The 20,205-nt window shown below is 40.1% G+C and overlaps 1 protein-coding gene across 1 annotated transcript in view; it reads left to right on the forward strand.

The window, feature by feature from the left end:
* The first annotated feature begins 1,554 nt into the window (after positions 1–1,554).
* Positions 1,555–20,205, forward strand: part of TLL1 (tolloid like 1) — a 235,589-nt gene continuing 216,938 nt past the window's right edge. The window contains exons 1-2 of the mRNA XM_054486131.2: positions 1,555–1,636; positions 1,872–2,569. Of these exons, the coding sequence (XP_054342106.2) occupies positions 1,629–1,636; positions 1,872–2,569 (706 nt within the window). The 5' untranslated portion in view covers positions 1,555–1,628. The remainder of the gene's footprint in view (positions 1,637–1,871; positions 2,570–20,205) is intronic.

The following is a 20,205-nucleotide window of genomic DNA, read 5'->3' on the forward strand; positions in this document are numbered from 1 at the left end:
GGTAAAACTTCTTGCAAATTTACACATGATAAAATAGTCTAAGGAGATGTTTGCAGGCATTTAGATTAACAAGGGATATTTTTAAGGTTTGGGATAGGGAATGGGAACACTGTCAGCAGCTCAAGAGCAGGAATCCTCTAGATGACATTTGAATTCTCTAGGCTTTCAGATGGGCTAAGCAGGACATATTCTTGTTGAGCTCTGCACTAGGGCAACACTATTATTAATTATGCAAACTTTTTTTTTTGGATGGGTAAAAGAATTTGAGAATGACTCAGCAAGAGATTTCAAAATCAAACGCCTCTACCTGCTTGTTGAACATGTTCTTTTTAAAAATCTACTTCTGCTCTGTATCCTGGGCATTAAAAGCTTAAGATCTATGGAATGGAAGCTCCATCATTGCAGTGGCCTCTGAGAAAGACCCAGTTTTGCAAAGAACATTTGGTCAGTTCAGTTCCACCTAGCCTTCCTATACTTTTAGTTTAAGTTGAAAATACTTGGTACTTTTTCAAGATTGGCTTCTTACTTTTCTCTAACGAACATGAATAAAACCTAGTAAAATCTCCAAACCAAAGATGACTTTATCTGTCAAAGTTGTGTGTGTGTGTGTGTGTGTTTGTGTGTTTACCTTCATACATTCCTCTAGATGATAGCTTGGATGGGGGGAACACTAGTCAAATAAGATGTAAGGCTTTTTTTTTTTTTTTTTAACAAGTCCTTGCTAAAGTGACAGTTTTAAAGATTTAGTTGGAAAAGGAAAGCTCCCAATCACCAGTCCCTTGAAAGCTTGTTGGGGGAGAAGTCATCTCACCTATTTTGGAAACTACTTGCAGATGTGGGGAAACCTCGGAATTGCTCACAACAGGGGTTTTGCAGAGATTTCCTCTGATTTTTTTCCTCCCCAATTTCCCACAACCTGTGTTTGTCTTGAGTCTGCTCGGCTGACATGTGGTTTACCTCGCTGACCCTCCTGCCAGGTTTTACACCCTCTCCTCTGAAGAAGTAAAACATTACTGAAGCCGAAGGATACTGAGCAACTCTGCTCATGGGCGCCAGAACTGTCACAGAAAATTTGCTTCCCGAGTATTCCATCCAGCTTCCCTTCCTGCGCCCACGTGAGCCATAGCGCCAGCCCATCGGCAAGGTCTCAGCGTTTCCTGCTGCTGCAATCTGTAACTCGATTTTGGATTTTTTTTTTTTAATTGCAGTTCTGAGGATCTTAGTTCTTAGCAAAACTTTGTTGGTTAGGAGACTTTTACAGTAGTCTGTTTATTTTCTTACCAAAATCGTGAAGACTCGCACACTTTTCCTCCATTCCTGCGCTGCTCTAAGGTTAAACAGCAGCAAAGGAAAGAAATACACACTCGCTGTTTATTTGGGGGGAGGGGAAATATGGATTTGCAGCTAAGTTATCACGATCCTTCGCTCCACCCACGGTCTGGCACTCTCAACTGACACGTACATCATCTATTAATTGCTGTTTGCGTACACAGATACATAATATATTCATTTTTATCTCTGGTAAAATATAAATGGAATTGTCAGCGCGCTCCTGTCTGTTTGTTTGTCTAAGGCTATCAAAAGAAGTCAAGAGAGGAGGCTGTGGCCCGGATCCTGACCCTGATTGTATGAATAAGTAAGCAGGATGCAAGTGATTGGGTTAGATGGTGCGAATATTTTTTTTTTTTTCAAGTTAGGAAGAGGGTAAAAAGACAGGCTGGCGGGGGGAAGGCAAACAGTGCATCCCCAAATCCTCACACTTTTGCTCTCTCGCAGTCAGTTGCTTTGCTGGCTTCTGCAGGCTTTTAAGGTCTCGCGGCGTAGAAATGCCTGGCCCCCACCCCCTTCCTCGGTCTCCCCCTTCAATTCAGATGTGCTGATGTGCAGACCGGATTCATCTTCTCGGAGCTGCGGCGGCGGCTTTGGGCTCAGGCGGCGGCGGCTCGCGCTCGGCCGCGGAGTCCTGGCAGCAGCGGGGACGCGGCGCGGGAGTCCGAGCTCTGGTGGCAGCTGAGCCCGCGGGGCGCCGCTCGCCGAGCCGCGGCCGCGGGAAGTTCGGCAGCCAGAAGGACGACCTGGCAGGCTGCGAGCGCCAGCGCCGCCAGAGCCGAGCTTGCCTGCGCCCTCCCCGCCTCCGAGTGCAGAGTTCCTTACCTGCCCTCCGCCCACCCGCGGGCCCCTAGCCAACTTCTCCCTGCGACTGGGGGTAACAGGCAGTGCTTGCCCTCTCTACTGTCCCGGCGGCATCCACATGTCTCCGGACACCTGAGCATCCCCGTCCCGCCGAGGAGCCTCCGGGTGGGGAGAAGAGCACCGGTGCCCGTAGCCCCTCACATCAGCGCGGACCGCGGCTGCCTAACCTCTGGGTCCCGTCCCCTCCTTTTCCTCCAGGGGAGGAGGATGGGGTTGGGAACGCTTTCCCCGAGGATGCTCGTGTGGCTGGTGGCCTCGGGGATTGTTTTCTACGGGGAGCTATGGGTCTGCGCTGGCCTCGATTATGATTACACTTTTGATGGGAACGAAGAGGATAAAACAGAGACTATAGATTACAAGGACCCGTGTAAAGCCGGTAAGTGGCTCTCCAGGTTGGGACGGTGGCGCGCCGGGGGCCGCTGCACTGGGTTTCCGATGGGTGGCGGTGGGAGCTCACCTGTTTCCTTCCCTCCCGCGTCAGCCCCTCCGCCGCCCCTCCTTCTCTCCCCCTCCTTTTCCTTCCCTTCCCCACCCGCAAGTGGCAGCCGCTGCGGCCCCAGTTGACTAGAGTTCTGTGCTAGTGGGATCCACTGCCAAGCTCCCATCTCCCAGTCTGCGAATAAGGTCCTAGAGTTTCTGATCCCTCTCCCCTCCCCCAGCAAAACGAAACAAGTCGTAAATATAGCTGGCTGCTGTTCGTTTTAAATTCCAACACTCAGCGGGCTTTATGCATCTGGAAGGGACACCGTCTTCTTTTTTTCCCCCCCAGGGCGCGGTTTCCCAGCGCTTGTTCGAGAGCGAGTTGGCAGGGTTCCCCAAAAGATACAGGAGGATGGCATTGCTACCTCGAGACACCTTGGCTCCCTCTTTTACCAGGAATTTCAAGTGTGGGTTCCAGGCTAGAAAGGGATTGTGACAATCTCGGAAGAACTCACTTCTAGATGGGATTCTGATGCATTTGCCCATTTAAAATAAACTGAAAAGAAAAATGTTTTTAAGTTGCTACCCCATTCGAATTTGTGTCTTCCTTCCTGCTAACACCCCAGGGAAATGCAGTCGGACCGGCACTGCCTGAAGCTCAGCTTCTCGCCTCGCAGGGTCCCTGAATGTCCCAGGTCCTTCCCCTCCCTTCTACGCCTCTGGCGCCGCTGCCAGCCTCTCTCGCGCGCGGGGCGGCGCTTCCCTCTCGCCGCCTGAGGTCTGAGACGCACGTGCCCGGGGCCGCTACCACGTGAGCGCAGCGCCTGAGGGCGCCCAGCACTGGCCGCGGCTCCTGTCCGGGCTTCGGGAGCTCCTGGTTCCTTGCTCTGTTGGGCTGTGGCTGAGGGATCCGCGCTCAGTGTGGACGCACGAGAAACTTCCTAAAGGTTGCGTGGTGGTTGGGGCTAACCTAGTAGAGCGGTTTGTAAGCGGAAGGCAAGTTGGGTTCCATCCCAAGAGGTGTGGGCTTTAGCGAAGCGTGGAGGGAGTGGACAAAGTCAAATATATCTAGGGTTCTCCGGATTCTGTGCGAGGTTGCTCTGTGACTAGGTTTTCTTCCCTTTCGTAACTAGATAAGCATTATTCACCCTCTCTTGGGCCTGGAGGAAGGAGAGGTGTACACAATGAAGAAAAATGCTGGAAATTCCCTAGTTAATTTTTACCTTTGATGACCCATTGTTCTGACAAAAAGGGTATGTGTGTTGTGTTCACATTATCACGTCTTTCTCGGTGCATCCTTAAATGCAGGTACTTATTCAAAACTCAGAGTAGCTTAGCAGGAGCCTGTCAGGCTGGAACTCAGAATTCTGATTTAATTCAGTTTTGCTGATAAGTTCCCTGCTGTCACTTTTAATAACTGTATCTATTTTCCCACTGAAAGTTTCTTGGGCCGCCCGGGATGGTTTGGACAAGGAGATGCTGATTGCTGTGGTGGGTGACTAGTGGCTGGGCATTCAGAATCTGTTCTCTGCAACTCCTTAAATGTACTTTTTGCTAAGAAATTTCTTTTGAATAATGTTGTAACTTGCTGAAAATTGTGCATTTTCTTGTTTGTGGTAAGGTAGAGATGAAGTACATTATTTCAAGAGATTGTCTAGGAAAACAGCTACTTTGATACCCTGTTGTGTGAAAGATTCAAGCAGATAAGTATTTGCACCATGTGTATTGAAACACACCTCAGACATTAATGTTTAGTTTCCTCGGCAAATAAACATCTAGGCAAGGAAAAAGAAACTTTAATAGCATTTACTTTTGTTTCCCTTTTGATACTGGTTTATTTTTTAATATAGTTGTTGAAAGTAAAGCAACAACAAAACCAACGTTGAACGGATTATTACCCTAATCTTATTTCTTCTCTGTTTTTGAGAAGAGGCATACCAGTGCACACCTGTGTGTGTGTTCACACGCATGCATGTGTGTGTGTAATGAGAGAGAAATAAGAATGGCCCAAGTGGAGGGCTAAGAAGTATGCACAGAATGTGGATCCCTTTTAAAATTATCCACCCTGCTTTTGAATTTAGGCTTTAATTTACCATCTTGGCTCAAGACAGGCAAAATTTTAGTGCCTCCTTTTTATCGCTGGGAAAGTCAAATCAAAGTTCCAATAACAGGAAAAAGATGAAATAATACATTGAAATCCCAAGCAAGAGTCAAAAAAAAAAAAATCACTGAAATAAGGAAGATGGGGACGGGTCTGTGAAAGAAAGCCAGGCAAAAGCAAAAGAGAAGGTACTTTCCAGACACTTGGGGCACCTTTAATCTTCCCTTTCCAAATAACAGATTGGAGAGCATGGCCCATGAAATAAAAGGCCCTTTCTGAGCTTCTCTAACAGGGTCTTCATATTCCTCAAAGTACACAGAGGCTTGATATCACAATGACAATCATGGCTTTGTGGTTTTAAAGCACTTTTGAGTGCTGGTGTTCACAACAGCTCAATATGGTAGAGTTTGTTACTCTTCCCATTTTACAGATAGGAAAACAGAGTCCCAGTGAGGTTACATGTCTTTGTCAGGATTACTCAGAACTTGATTCCAAGTTTCCTGGCTGAAAAGTCTAGCTGTATTTGACAATTACACTGCATTTTTAGTTGGCCTTTTGGAGGTTTTCATTGAGATGATAACAATAGAAATTAGTCTAGGTTTACCAGGAGTCCAGACTAATAGAGATGCAATTACTTGCATATCTGATATAGGTGAAGCGAAGAACATAGCTTCATTTTTTTGAAACTCAAATCCTTGAGGACAGAGATCATAACTGGTTTTTAATGTTTATCACAGGGATGGATTACTACTGTTAGGAATTTAATATGTTCTCAATACCTTCTCGATATCTATAGACTGTTGATACTGCCATTTACAAACTTTTTTTCTAAACAAGATCAAATGTATGTTACCCAATAAGATTTGTTTCTGAATTACAACTTTAAAAATTACACTATCCTCAACACATTTGTGAAATAGAATACAATTTGTTTACCTATCAGAACTCTGATTTCAAGTTCATGAAACTATAGGGTAGAAACGAATCCTTGTGTTAATTTGATAGGATTTTTACTCAGAAAGACATTGTAGGTATAAGTGATAGTAGGTGAGTCAGTGCAGCACAGCTGCGGACATATTTATATAGCCAAATCCTTTAGGACAAAATATAGGTACTTTATTTCTCTATATAAGTAGATATACACAAAGATACAGATAATTCAAATGAATATCTGTCTGTCTTTCAACAGTGCAGTGCACAATCATCTGAATATACAATCAGGTTTCTCTTACTCTCTAGGTCAGGAGGCTCCCAAGGGACATTGGGAAGCTGATGCTGCAAGAGCTCATTCCAGAGCAGAGACGGAGGTGTCCTGTTTCATTGTTGTACTATAGAAATAAGTGTTAATCTGAGTATTAATATCTGTGAAGAGCCTAGGCAAATTTAGTTTGTAAGTTAATCTTCTGCCAAATATGTGTACAGATTACATGGAAAAGCAGATACCTGATGAACTAACTGTGTATTAACACATACCCTTCCTTCTCTTCTCTCCTCTTCTTCCCTCCCTTCCATTCCTTGCTTTTTTACTTCCTTCCCTTCTTTCCCTTCTTCTTTCTTTTTTTTTTTTGTATTTATGGGAATATTAAGAAAGCTCAGGCAACTGTAAATAGAATATCTAATAGGAGAAATTGAAGAAATTAGTACTTTTAATTTTGGGTAGAGGGGTATAGAATTGGTGGAGTAAGATGTTTTTGCAGAACAATATCCTTATTCTCTGTAGACATTTGTGAACACCTGACAAAAGACTTTCTACCTAGAAGCTCCTGAGTAAATGACTCCTAATCTTGGAAAAAAAAAAACCCAAGCATGATTAAAGGTCAGTGCCTTGCAAGGTGAAATTTGCCTATAGAGGAGCATCTGCAAGCCTGTCTATGTAGAAATAGGCTTTTGGCATTTTAGAAAACTCTTCCTGCTTTTCTTTATAGTCGGTGCCCCAGTGTCCTAGTATGCTAGGCCTTGTGATAATTTTCCTCAGTTCATAATTTCTAGGTAACATTGCCTCATTCTTTTGGCCCTCAGTGTTGTACTTTCTAGCTGAACTGGCCATTTTTGAATTTGATGTTCTTTTCCATATCTTTATTCCATCATAATTTTAGATATCCAAACATTTATTTCTTAGTCAGTGCCTCTCTAGACTGCTGCACTCTCATTTAAAAATGCATTTCATAGAGCTGCTTCTCCTAATCCGTTTCTTCTGTTTTAGTTTTCATTTCCTCAGATCTTGATTTTTTTTTCTCTTCTTGCCTTGGGTGCCAACTCAGAAGTGGCCAAAATACAGTGTTTGCAGAAGGGATGGATAAGGCATTATATTCCATACACTTGAATTCTGCTCCTGGCTTGTCAGTAGTAATTCCTTAGTCCTTGTCTTGAGGGTCCACATTCATATTTGGTCCACAACGGCAGTTACTGTTGTTAGGTGTGAAAAAGATAGATTTTTTTTTCCTAAATATATTCCCTCATACTGAGCAAGGTCAAAAGCTCTTCTTTTCTTTTCCTTTTTGTTTGTTTACATAGTCTCCTGAGATCCTCCCACGTTTTGCTTCTGGGTAGTGTCATTCACAAATTCAAAACCTAAGTGGAACCTCTTCTCTTAGCTAGTTGGTGTAATAATGCATAGAATTCTTAATTCAAGTAGGTGCCCCGTCAACTCTACTTGACTCAGTGTAGGCCTCCTTAGACCAAGGTGAAACAGTTCATATGTGTAGAGCCTAGAAAAGGCTTTTTGAAAAAGTTAACATAATTCCACAGCTTTCCCTCTTACCCTGATGATGGCTTCCTTTTTTTTTTTTTTTTTTTTTTTCTGAGACAGGATCTCACTCTGTCACTAGGCTGGAGTGCAGTGGCACGATCTTGGCTCACAGCCTCGACCTCCTAGGCTCAAGCAATCCTCCTACCTCAGCCTCCGTAGCTGCTGGGACTACAGGTGCATACCACCATGCCCAGCTAATTTTATTATTTTAATTTAATTTTTTTTTTTGTAGAGACAGGGTTTCACCATGTTGCCTAGGCTGGTCTTGAACTCCTGAACCAAGTGATTCTCCTGCCTCAACTTCCCAAAGTGCTGGCATTACAGGCATGAGCACCCGGCTGACAGTTTCCTTTTCTATGAAAACCTAATATAAGCCATGTATGGTTCCTCCATCAGAAACCATATTGTCTTCCTCTATTGTGTATGCAAGAATCCTATTTTTGAATATCTTAGCAAATTTCTCTCATGTGAAATTGAGACTTACTTGCCAATAGTTAAAACCATATTCTTTGCAAACCTTCTTATGGCTATTAGCCACCTTAATCATCCTTCAGACCTTTCGATTATTGAGGCCTTGGTATGATCGCTTACAGAAAAGAGGTTAGCCTTTAAATTCTTCTGGAACTCAGGTAGGTAGTATCAAATGCTGATAATTTACTATCATTCATTTTAGAATATTACTTATTCTAATAGTTCCTTAGACCCATCTGCTTAAAATACTTAAAACTAGGACCCTCCTTAAGCTTTTCTAAGAATGCTTAGGGAAGACAGAGGCAAATAATCCATTTAAAATGAGGCATTGCACATCCTGCTGAGGCCATCTGGTGTCTAGGGAAGTGGTGGGGGTGGGGGAGCCATGTTGCTCCCCTGAACTGTGAGAACTCCGCCCTGCAGCATCTTGAGCTCAGACTTAGGCCAGGACTCAGGGGCCTGGCAAGGTTCCTGAGGATGTAGGATTTCCTCATCCTCAGGATGAGGGGAGTTTGGAAACCTCTTACAGTTCTTTCATATTCCAGGATCTGGAATTAATTGTGGACTTATCCTCCTAAATTGAGGAGTGCAGAGTCCTCTCCCCAACCCTGGATATGGCAGAATGATTTAGCAATATGGCTTTAGTGGTTTTTGTCTTTAATTATCTATTGAATACTAACACTTGGGGAGGAAAACTTAAAAAATATATAACCTCAAAGCTATGGAATGAATGACATAGATTGTGTTCTTTTCCAGAAAGCAGGAGGAGGGAATCCCTTGCTTATTTATTTCATTCTTGTCATTGTGAGCCCTAAAAATGGAATACTGACTATTGGACTTTGAGATATTGTGGGCTGGCTAATGGACTGCTAGTTTTGTCAACTCTTTATAGAATGTGTGCTAATCCTGCCACGCTGTTCTAAAGAGCTCAACTACATATTTTGTATTAAGAAGTCTAGTAAATTAGGTGTTAATTGAAATCCAGAAAGTGAAGCAAGGTGGTGTTTATCTTACTCAGCTCTTCTCCTGCCACTTACGTTTAGAGTTTAAGCTAAAACAAATGCTATCCATTATATTTTTTAAAAGAACTTACCTGAATGATAATAATTCTAAAAAGTTGAAACCATATATTAAATGGGTCAGAAGTGCTCTAAATATATTATTTTTTCCCAGCCAAAATCTAGTTTTATGTATTGGTATGCTACTTGAAGCATTCAACTCAGTGTTTAAAAAAGACTTCAACAGTTTTTAACACACCGTACCATTTTACAAGTCAGGGGAGTTGTTACGGAGGTGGAGATAAAAGCCATATATTTACTCTCAGCGTTTTAAATATTCTGTGTTGTTGAGCTTTCCGTTGACGACATTTAATTTGTGTGATGAGGGAGGCAGAGATGGAGGGGTAAAAGGGTGGAATAGTTCCCTCATTCCTTACATTTCTCATCTATGTTAAACTGTCAGCACATGGATTGTGTACCACAGAGTCACCTCTGGTAGCTCCTGGCCGGGTTGCTGCTGTAAGTGTCTTCTGAGTTCTCTTCTTTGGCTCTGAGTGTATTTGAAGAGTTTATTGGGATAATCTCAGTTTCTTGTAAAGTGTTGGAAACCACCTTGGCATTAGCTCAGTTGACTGACCATCCAGAAAAGATGGAACTTTGTTCCTCTGCCCTATTCTTTTCAGAGCACAAATACCTAATATTTGAGGCTTATGGTATTTTGTGTTTTGTATTCAGATTAAAGATAATTAAGTATATGCCTCATTGCATGGAAGTTAATATCTTTCAAATATCCCCGGGAGGAACACCATGAATAATTAGGAAACACCAAATGGAGAATATTAAAGAAGGGAATGAGTCCTCACCTATCTCAAGTACCTCGCATATCTAGGAAGTCTCTTCATGGCTCACATCATAACATAGTTTACATTTTTGCATTAAAAAAATCTAGAGCCTCCTGTCTTCACCATATCCCCATCAATTATCATTATCACTCCTTCTGGATACGTGAGGAAAACAGGCAAGTGGTGAGGGCTTGAACCTGAGTTTCTATATTTCTGATGACTTTCCTTTTTCAAATTTCTCACACTTGGCTCTGCAGCCAGCACAAATGTAGTGAGACTGTCAATTTACATGGTGGTGGACATCCATCCTTTGTGATTTCTTTGTTGAGAATGCCTCTTGCTTTTAGTGTTCTTGCATTTTTATAAGCCACGTATTGTATTGTCAGAGTAAGACCAGTATTTTATAATCACATGGAGTTTAGTGCAGGGCCTCCTCCCTCTTGAGAGCATTCTCTTAGTGTGAGAAGTTACGAATGAAATACCTACTTATGGATGAAACAAACAAAAATGCAAATGACTAATTTTAATAGGATTAGAGACATGTTTGAGGGTGAATAGTGTAGGGGAGACAATGCTGTGTGTAGCCTCAAGTATATGCATTGTGACAGCAGGCTTTCCATGTCCATTAAGACAGGGGCTGGGTTGGATGTGGGTAGAATTTAGTCATGAGTGCCCTGCTGCTGGCACAGGCTCTGACATTTTGTGTGGTAAGATGTTGTTTCACGCTTTAAATTTACTCTGAGTATTCCTTGAATTCATGATTATGAGCCCATACAGAGTGCAAGAACATCCTTTCAAATGCAGGTGAAAAAAATTCAGGAAAGTGGTTTACAGTGTACACTATGTATGTAAATTATGTGTGAATGCCTTTGAGAAAACAAATATGCTGTGTGAAGTTACTTAAATAACTTCACCTTTTTCAATCCTAACTTGTCTAAAAGCCTAAGGTCAAATGCTTGAAAACTCCTAGAGATAATAGGATCAAATAAACTTCTTGGAACTCTGGCCTGGTTTCCTAAGAGGAGGAAGTCTGGCAAATTCAAAATATATATCATATGTAATATTTACTATACGGGTATTATAATTTTTTTGAAGAAAACATATTATTATTTAGAAAATTATCATGTTTTCTAGGATGAAGAATTCCTGCTTGTACTTGTTTCCTAACAAGTGGTAGAACAAAATCTGGTAAAACAGGCTTCTCATTTTTTTCTTGCCTCCTTCTTTTCTACCTAAGACCTAGTGGAAAATTTTCTTTTATATATGTATATTCTTTAGTCCCAAGAGAAGAAATAGTATATAACTAAACCTGAATGCAGTGTAGCTGGCAAGCAGTCACCAGGGTCAGAATAATTGGGTTTTGGTATCTGGAACGGGTAAAGGAAATAATGACCTAAATCAGGGCCCCTGTGTTGCTTTATGTTTCTTTCATTTTTTTTGAGACGGGTTTTGCTCTTGTTGCCCAGGCTGGAGTGCAGTGGTGTGATCTCAGCTCACTGCAACCTCCGCCCCCCAGGTTCAAGGGATTCTCCTGCCTCAGCTTCCTGAGTAGCTGGGATTACAGGCATGCGCCACCAAGCCCAGCTGATTTTATATTTTTAATAGAGACGGGGTTTCTCCATATTGGTCAGGCTGGTCTCGAACTCCCGACCTCAGGTGATCTGCCTGCCTCAGCTTCTATTTGGAAAGAGATTTGTGAGCAGTTTGCTGGGTGAACTCCTGACCAAGAGTTAACACACAGAAAGAAGATACGTGCTCAAGGATGAAAATAGTTACAGTAAGAACAGATGAACTAGTGACCAAGAGTTAACGCACAGAAAGAAGATATTGATTATAGGATATACTTCCAGTTTGTTCCAGGATGAAAATAGTTGTAGTAAGAACAGATCTCTGGCATTTACAGTGGAACTCAGAAGTAGCATGGGGCTTCATACACAAAACCGTATGCTTCAAAAACGAGTGTCCTATATTAAATCTTGTTCTTGTATTGAATGGCACTTGTAGCTGAGTGTTTTAACTTAACTTGGTTTATATCTCCCAGTGACAGAATCAGATTTTGAATTCAAAACTCTGGACTCCATGAGCTGCCATGGTCTGCCTTTCATTTTCTTTCTTTTTTTATGTGGGTACTTTTTTGCAAATTGGAGTTGGTTTAAAAATTATTTTTTCAGGTTTCAAGGAGACAGAATAACGATCTATTAAAAATGTGGGCTTTGGAGTGAGAGGGCCATGAGTTATAATACTAAACCCCCCACATAATAACCATGTGTGGCTTTCAGCAAGTTATTTAACCTCATTACATTTCTGTTTTCTGAGCTATAAAATAAAGGTGATATTATAATCCTCATGATGTTGTTATAAGAATTAGTTGTAAAGTACACATCGCTTTTTCTGGAACATAACAAACACTGTATTATTTTATTCACAGTAGTATAAATATATGAGATGTGGAGGATTTTTAATCACAACTACTTATTTGTGGAGAGATGATCTTTATGAAATCATTTGTGGGATAAATGTCTTTGTTTCTTCCCATGCATAAAAACATTTTCTTATCTCAAGTCCTCTGAACTTTTCAATTGAGAAGATAAATCCCCCAAATAGACCTTGTTTTAAAAGATACCAGAGGCAACCGATAGAAACATTTTCCGTATGTTGTTCTCTTGGCTATTTGCTCATATGCCTAATACACTCAAAATATATTGACAATTTTCAATTCACGTTGACTAAAGTGTGAATAGAGTCTTGGCTATATATATAGTCTTTCGGTAATTTCTGGTTCAGATTTTGTTTGCCATCTGGATCAATTTGAAGAGCTTAGATATTCACAATCTATGTTTACACAGAGCTAAGTTTGAGCACATGGCTCCAAACTACAAATATTCGTTAATTCATTAAACGTTTTTTGAACATTCTTATGAAGGAAACATAGATTTATCCTTGGGGTTTACAGAAGTATGCCTCACCTAGTATAGTCTTCACATTGCCATTTGCAGGTAGATGATTGCTCATGTGTAAATAGTTGTTTATGTATTAATCACATAATTGCATGCTAAGTTATTTTAATTTAGCATTTGAAAATAGATACTATTATAAATTATGATAATCTGAATATGTGTTCTTATACATTTTTGCTGGATTTTTCTTTACTCAACATAAATGAAGATTAATATAATATTAATATAATGCTTTGTGGGGAGCACTGCAACTTTTAAGTAAGTACTTTGTAGGCTTTGTTATTTGGCAGTGGACTAGTACAGTGTAACCAATAATTGCTTATACAGATATTTGGAAGTAGTCTGTGTAAGCAGCTTGGTTTTAAAATCACACAACTTGATTTTAAAATTTCAACTTGTGGCCGGGCGCGGTGGCTCATGCCTGTAATCCCAACACTTTGGGAGGCCGAGGCAGGTGGATCACCTGAGGCCAAGAGTTTGAGACCAGCCTGGCCAACATGGTGAAACTCTGTCTCTACTAAAAGTACAAAAATTAGCCAGGCGTGGTGGCGAGTGTCTGTAATCCCAGCTACTCTGGAGGCTGATGCAGGAGAATTGCTTGAACCTGGGAGGTGGAGGTTGCAGTGAACCGAGATTGCGTCACTGCACTACAGTCTGGGTGACAGAGTGAGACTCTGTCTCAAATAATAATAATAATAAAATAAAATAAAATAAATAAAATTTCAACTTGTTTCTCGTGTTCTCCCCCATTATTTGGTAGAGCACAATTCTGTTCTTCACACTGTATCCTTATTCTTAAATACATTTGAAGTTACCGGGTTCACTTTTTTTACATTTATAGGTCAGTAGAAGCAAAAATAAACAGTAAAATGAATGAAGTGAATGTTTATTCTTTTTACTTCTCCTGTTCTACTGTGATTTTGAAAAGTAAATATAAGTTTTGCTTTTTAAAAAATAATCGTATCTGGGTAGTGGTATGAAAACTGGAAAACAAACTAGATTGGCAGTCAAGAAATGGAAACTCCAGTACTGGCTCTATGGCTGTATTTGTGTTGCCCTCAGGACATCCTTTGGTTTTCCTGGGCCTCAGCCTCTGAGGCTTGGAAATCTCTAAGGCTGTTCGAGGCCTAAAGCAATCTGAATCCTGGTGTCTCTGACGTTGGAAGCAAGAGCTCCTCTCAAGTGGTACCAAGAAGTTGCAGTGCCAGGGGGCATACGCTGTACACCGAGAGGAAGGGGAAGGTGTTCACACCTCTCCTGGGGTCACTCTTGATAAACCCTCAGGTTTCTGACAGTTTTGTTCATATCATGGCAGCCACTATAGGCCCTGAAGTAGGCCATGCAATTTCATGACTTGTCTGCCAGAATTAGCCCCGAAAGCAATCTATGCCTAAATTTCCCTCCCTCTTCCTATCTCATTACTTCTGAAAACAAACAAACAAACAAAAAAACTACCAAACAGTAGCAAGGTATGTGAGAATAGCAGATATCTTACGTGTGTATCAGAGCATGTTAGTGTCACATTACCGTCAGAATTGAAGGTTGTTCAGTTGGATCTTTTTCACAGGAAAAAAATGGATTGGTATATTGGGATGAGGGAAAGCCTGTTCTGTCAAGTTTGAGGTCAGTGTTCATAATGGAGAGAACAAGAACTATAGGCAACAAAACTGCAGGAAAATTGTTCCAGCTGAAAGCATTTTACCAAGTACATGACATGTTAACAGATATATCCTTATATTAATTAATTACTTGAATATATCCTTGAAAATATACTTCTGCTTGGCACAATTGGATTGTTATTTATCTTCATAAAATTCAGCTCCACAAACCTTTAATTTTTCTTAAAGAGTCTAGTAAGGAACCATTCTTGTTATCTCATTTTATGTATTTTTTTTGATGAGTTTAAACTTTCAAATCATCACCAAAGCAAGTTTCACTTTTGTGGCTTTTATAATAGTAAGAAGGAAGTCCAGTAGAAATCAATAACATGAATCTAGGTAGTGTAATTGAATTAGAAGAGCACTGGATATTCTGTAGGAGACTTAGGTGCAAGTGTTGGCTGTTTTATTTAATTATATTATCTTGGTCTACCTACACAAAGCTTCAGAGCTTAAGTTCACACATTTGTAATGTGGGGATAGTGATCCCTAGTCTATGAAACATGTAATGATTACATGTGTAAGGTCTTGGTAAACTATGATGCACTGTACAGATTTAAATTAATACAAGCACTATTTTGTGTATGATATGTTTCAAGAATATGCTTGGGGGGTACACAAATAAGATGTTCTCTTCCTAAAAAGATTTCAAAATCTACTAGGAAAAAAGTAACAATAACTATCAATATAAAAATGTAGTAAACAAGGTACAGTCTCCCTTGGTATTCATGGGAGATTAGTTCCAGCACCCCTCCAGGTAGCAAAATCTGAGAATGCACTAGTCCCATATATAAAATGGCATAGTATTTGAATATAAACCATTCAATCCTCTCATATATTTGAAATCATCCCTAGATTCCATATAACACTTAAAACAATATAAATGCTATGGGAATAGTAATACTGTATTTTTAAAATTCATATTTTTTAACCGTTGCATTTATTTATTTATTTTGGAATATTTTCCATCTGTAGTTGGTTGAATCTGTGGATATGGAGGGCTGACTGTTCTATGGTAGCACAGAGGAGGGAATGCATTAATTATGCATCTCAGGGAAGGTGACATTTAAGCTGGATCTTGAAGTCCTGTAATTTTCTTCCTGGAGAAAAGATGGGGCAAAACTTTAGAGTCAAATAACTAAGATATAAGTTGAAGCTGTGAAAGTTCTTGAATTTTATGAAAATACAGGAAGTGGCAAATGGTCTAATGTGGACAGAGCAAAGGATGTGTAAGAGTTAATGCTTTGGCAATAAATGATTCTGAAAAATAGTGTAAAGGGATCTTTAAAGGCCAGGGTGTGACCTTGATCCTGTTGGCAGTGAGAAGTGAGCTTACTGAAAATTTAAAGCAGATCATTGGCTTGATTATAGTCATATGTTATAAAGATATGTTAGGAGGTAAAGAGTGAGCTGGTGTAGTTGGTGGAAGAAGTAATGAGAAAGTGGGAGGAGGGAGGCTTGTTAGGTTATAGTAGAAGTAGAGGCAAGCACTAGATGAGTGCTTGCGTTTGCACCGTGTCAGTAGCCACAGAAAAGAGGGATTGGAGGTAAGAGACCAGTGACCAGCTGGATGGCCTTGGGGTGAAGGTCAAGAAAGTAAAAGAAAAGAAAAGGAGGAGTCAAAGATGATTTCATGGCTTCATACTTTAGTGACTGGATAGACAGTGATACAGATGAGCAAAGTATAAAACAATAAAAAACTAAGTTTGTGTTTTGTAAAGCAATTGAATTTGGTTTTGAGAACCCTTTGACTTGCATATAATCCTTTATTTGGTATCACAGATCCCCTCATGTTGTTGTTTTTCAGGCATATATTGGTTAAATTTGGACTTTGTATGCCATATTAACTTTGAAATCAACTTGTCAAGCCTCAACATTTACATTTGGATTGCCATGGCATTGAATCTATGGGTTATTTTAAAGAGAATTATTTTTATAGTATTGAACCTTCTAATCCATGAACATGGTATATATCTGTATTTGTTTAGGCCTCCTTAAATACTGTTTAATATTTAATATTTTTATCTGTAATTTGTGCATGCTTTTGATATAGATTTATTCATATATTTTTATTTTTTGATGATATAATGTAGCTTTAAAAAATTATTGTTAAGGCCAGTTGTTGCTATTATGCAGAAATGTGTTTGATTTTTTTATATTTTTGCTTTTTTCCAACATTCTTGACAGTCTTGTATGTTTTAATAATTTATTTGTATATTCTTCATATAGGCAATCAGATTATCTGCAAATAAACGTGGTTTTATTTCTTCCTTTATAGTCCCTCTGTTTTTAATTTAATTTAATTTTTTTTTGCTGTGCTGACAGCCTCCCAGTGTTGCACAGAAGTGCTGACTGAGGGCTAGCTTGCTCTGTTCTTAATTTTAAAGGGAATGATTTCAATTATTTACCAATTATTCTATTTGGTATTTTTTTAAACATAGGCACTTTTTATCAAATTAGGAATTCTGTGTTTACTAAAAATGATATAATTATCCTTATTTCACCATTTAAAGTAGTAAATTAGAATAATTAATTTACTAATATTAACCTACCTTGCATTCCTGGGATGAAGACAATTTAGGCATAATCTATTCCTTTTTTTACATCTCTGGATTCAGTTTATTGTTACTTTGTTTCTGTGTTTATCAGTTTAACTGACTTAAAACTCTCCTCATTCTACTCTTCCTGTTGGGTTTTATTTGTTCCTTTAATACATTTGAAAATATTTTTTTTTTTACCTCTGTAACAGCACAAGATCACTTTAAACTAAATTCTCTGCTTGAGTGTATTAGGCTTCTGTCATAATGTCAATTCAGAATGCAGACCTATTACCTATTTTGGGTATGGTTCTTGCTTATGTGATCTCAGAAGATATTTGTTTTTCTCCCCTCTACTTAGTTTCAAGCTTCCAGAAAATTCTTGTGTGCAAGTACCTGGGGTGGTATGAGTTTAATTTTCATTCTTCCTTATACTTAGAAGCCCCAGATGCGGGAATCCCTGATTTTGGGGGGATTATTGTATTACACTTTCCAGCCTGGGTGGGCCTTGCACTATGTCTTCTATCCTTAAAGCCCTATGAGACATCAAAATTTAATGGTCATGCCAACAAATTTTGGCAAATGCCCTCAGATGAAAGCTGGTTTTAGTCTTCTGCTTATCTCTCTGGATTCTCTCATTCACTCAGCGATTAATATATTTCACTCTTCTGTCATCTATTGATACACTCAGGGTTTTAAAAAATACTTTATCTAGCATATTGAGTTATGCAGGAAGCTCAGCGCCAGTACCTAGTCTGTCATTGTGACAGAAACAGCAGTCATTAACATGGACTTTTAAATGTTAAACATCTTCAGGGCATTTTGTTACAGAACTTAGATGTTATGATGATTAAATGGCTTTATTTGAAACTCATTTATCATTATATATCAAATATAACCCTAAGGTCCTCTATGAAAATATATCATATATCTAATTTGCTTAACATGCGGATTTTATAATAATCAAACTACTATTTGTTTAAGCTGACTTTTGAGGATATTCATTCAGTCCTGTGTATGTGTGATAAATCCAGAGGTTTCTTGAATTATTTGTGAACATTTCATTGTAAGGGTAAAAATTTTTGTACCTTTCACTTGAAAAGATTCAATTCAAATTTCTTGGGAGAAGAACATCCAAATGTAACTCAAACTACCCATTGTGATTTGCAAAGGAAAGACAGTGTTTGCATAAAGTTGTATCACAAGTTACCTGTACTGACTTGCTGCCTTCAGGCAGATTTGATTATTCTTTAACTTTGTAGAACAGCTAAGTAGGATTATGCTTTTCTTTGTCAGTGAGGTGGATTGGAAATATGTTTCTGCATCTTTTGATGCTTATTTGATACTTATTGCATTCTGTTTTATTGATATTAATAGAGAAGCAGCTCACCATCATCAGTCATTTCAGTTTTTTGAAAACAATTAATAAGGTTTCCATTTTTCTTTATTTAAAATAAGTTGAATTGATTCACCTTGTTGTATGGTTATTAAGACTTTTAATAATACAACTTTGACCTCAATTAATGTTTATACTCTATTAGTCTGTTCTCATGCTGCTAATAAAGACCTACCCGAGACTGAATAACTTATAAAGGAAAGAGGTTTAATTGACTCACAGTTCATTCAGTATGGCTGGGGAGGCCTCAGGACACTAACAGTCATGGCAGAAGGGGAAGCAAACACATCCTTCTTCACATGGCAGCAGCAAGGAGAAGTCCAGAGCAAAAGGGAGAAGGCCCCTTATAAAACCATTAGATCTCATGAGAACTTACTATCATGAGAACAGCACGGAGGTAACTGCCCCCATGATTCAATTAACTCTCACCAGGTCCCTCTCATGACATGTGGGGATTATGAGAACTACAATTCAAGATGAGATTTGGGTGCGGACACAGCCAAACCATATCATTCTGCCACTGGCCCCTCCCAAATCTCATCTTCACATTTCAAAACACAATCATGCTTTCCTAATAGTCCCCCAAAGTCTTAACTCATTCCATCATTAACTCAAAAGTCCACATTCCAAAGTCTTACCTGAGATAAGTCCCTTCCGCCTATCAGCCTGTGAAATCAAAAGCAAGTTAGTTACTCCCTAAATATGGTGAGGGCTCAGGCATTGAGTGAATACACCACTTCCAAATGGGAGAAATTAGCCAAAACATAGGGGCTACATGCCCCATGCAACTCTGAAATCAAGTGGGGCAGTCAAATCTTAAAGCTCCGAAATGATCTCCTTTGACTACCTGTCTCACATCCAAGTCACACTGATACAAGAGGTGGGCTCCCATGGCCTTGGGCAGCTCTGCCTCTGAGGCTTTGCTGGGTTCAGCTTCTCTCCTGGCTGCCTTAATGGGCTGGCATTGAGTGTCTGCACCTTTTCTAGGCGCAAGGCGAAAGCTGTCAGTGGATTTACCATTCTGGAGTCTGGGGACTCTCTTCTCACAGTTCCACTAGGCAGTGCCCCAGTGGGGACTCTGTGTGGGGGTTCTTACCCCACATTTTCCTTCCATACTGCCCCAGCAGAGGTTCTCCATGAGGGCTCTGCCCCTGCAGCACACCTCTGCCTGGACGTCCAGGCATTTCCATACATCTCTGAAATCTAGGTAGAGGTTCCCAGACCTCAGTTCTTGACTTCTGTGCACCCCCAGGCACACCACCACATATAAGCCGCCAAATCTTGGAGGTTGCACCCTCTGAAGCAATGGCCTGAGCTGCATATTTTTCCCTTTTAGCCATGGTTCAGATGCAAGTCACTAAGTGTTGAGATGCACAGAGCAGGAAGGCCCAGGGCCTGGCCTATGAAACCATTTTTTCCTCCCAAGCCTTCTGGCTTGTGATGGGAGGGGCTGCCATGAAGACCTCTGACATGCCCTGGAGACATTTTCCCCATTGTCTTGGAGATTGACATTTGGCTCCTTGTTACTTATGCAAATTTCTACAGCTGGCTTGAATTTCTCCTCAGAAAGTGGGTTTTCTTTTTCTATATCATCATCAGGCCATAAATTCTCCAAACTTTTATGCTCTGCTTTTGTTTTAAACATAAGTTCCAATTCCAAGCTTTGTGAATGAATAAAACTGAATGCTTTTAAGAGCACTCAAGTCACTCCTTGAATGCTTTGCTGCTTAGAAATTTCTTCCATCAGATACTCTAAATCATTTCTCTGAGGTTCAAAGTTCCACAGATCTCTAGGCTGGGGGCAAAATGCCACCAGCCTCCTTGTTATAGCATAGCAATAATCACCTTCGCTCCAGCCCAATAAGTTTCTCATCTCCATCTGA

Source organism: Pongo pygmaeus, chromosome 3 (assembly GCF_028885625.2).
Source record: "Pongo pygmaeus isolate AG05252 chromosome 3, NHGRI_mPonPyg2-v2.0_pri, whole genome shotgun sequence".
In the NCBI taxonomy this organism is placed as follows: Eukaryota; Metazoa; Chordata; class Mammalia; order Primates; family Hominidae; genus Pongo; species Pongo pygmaeus.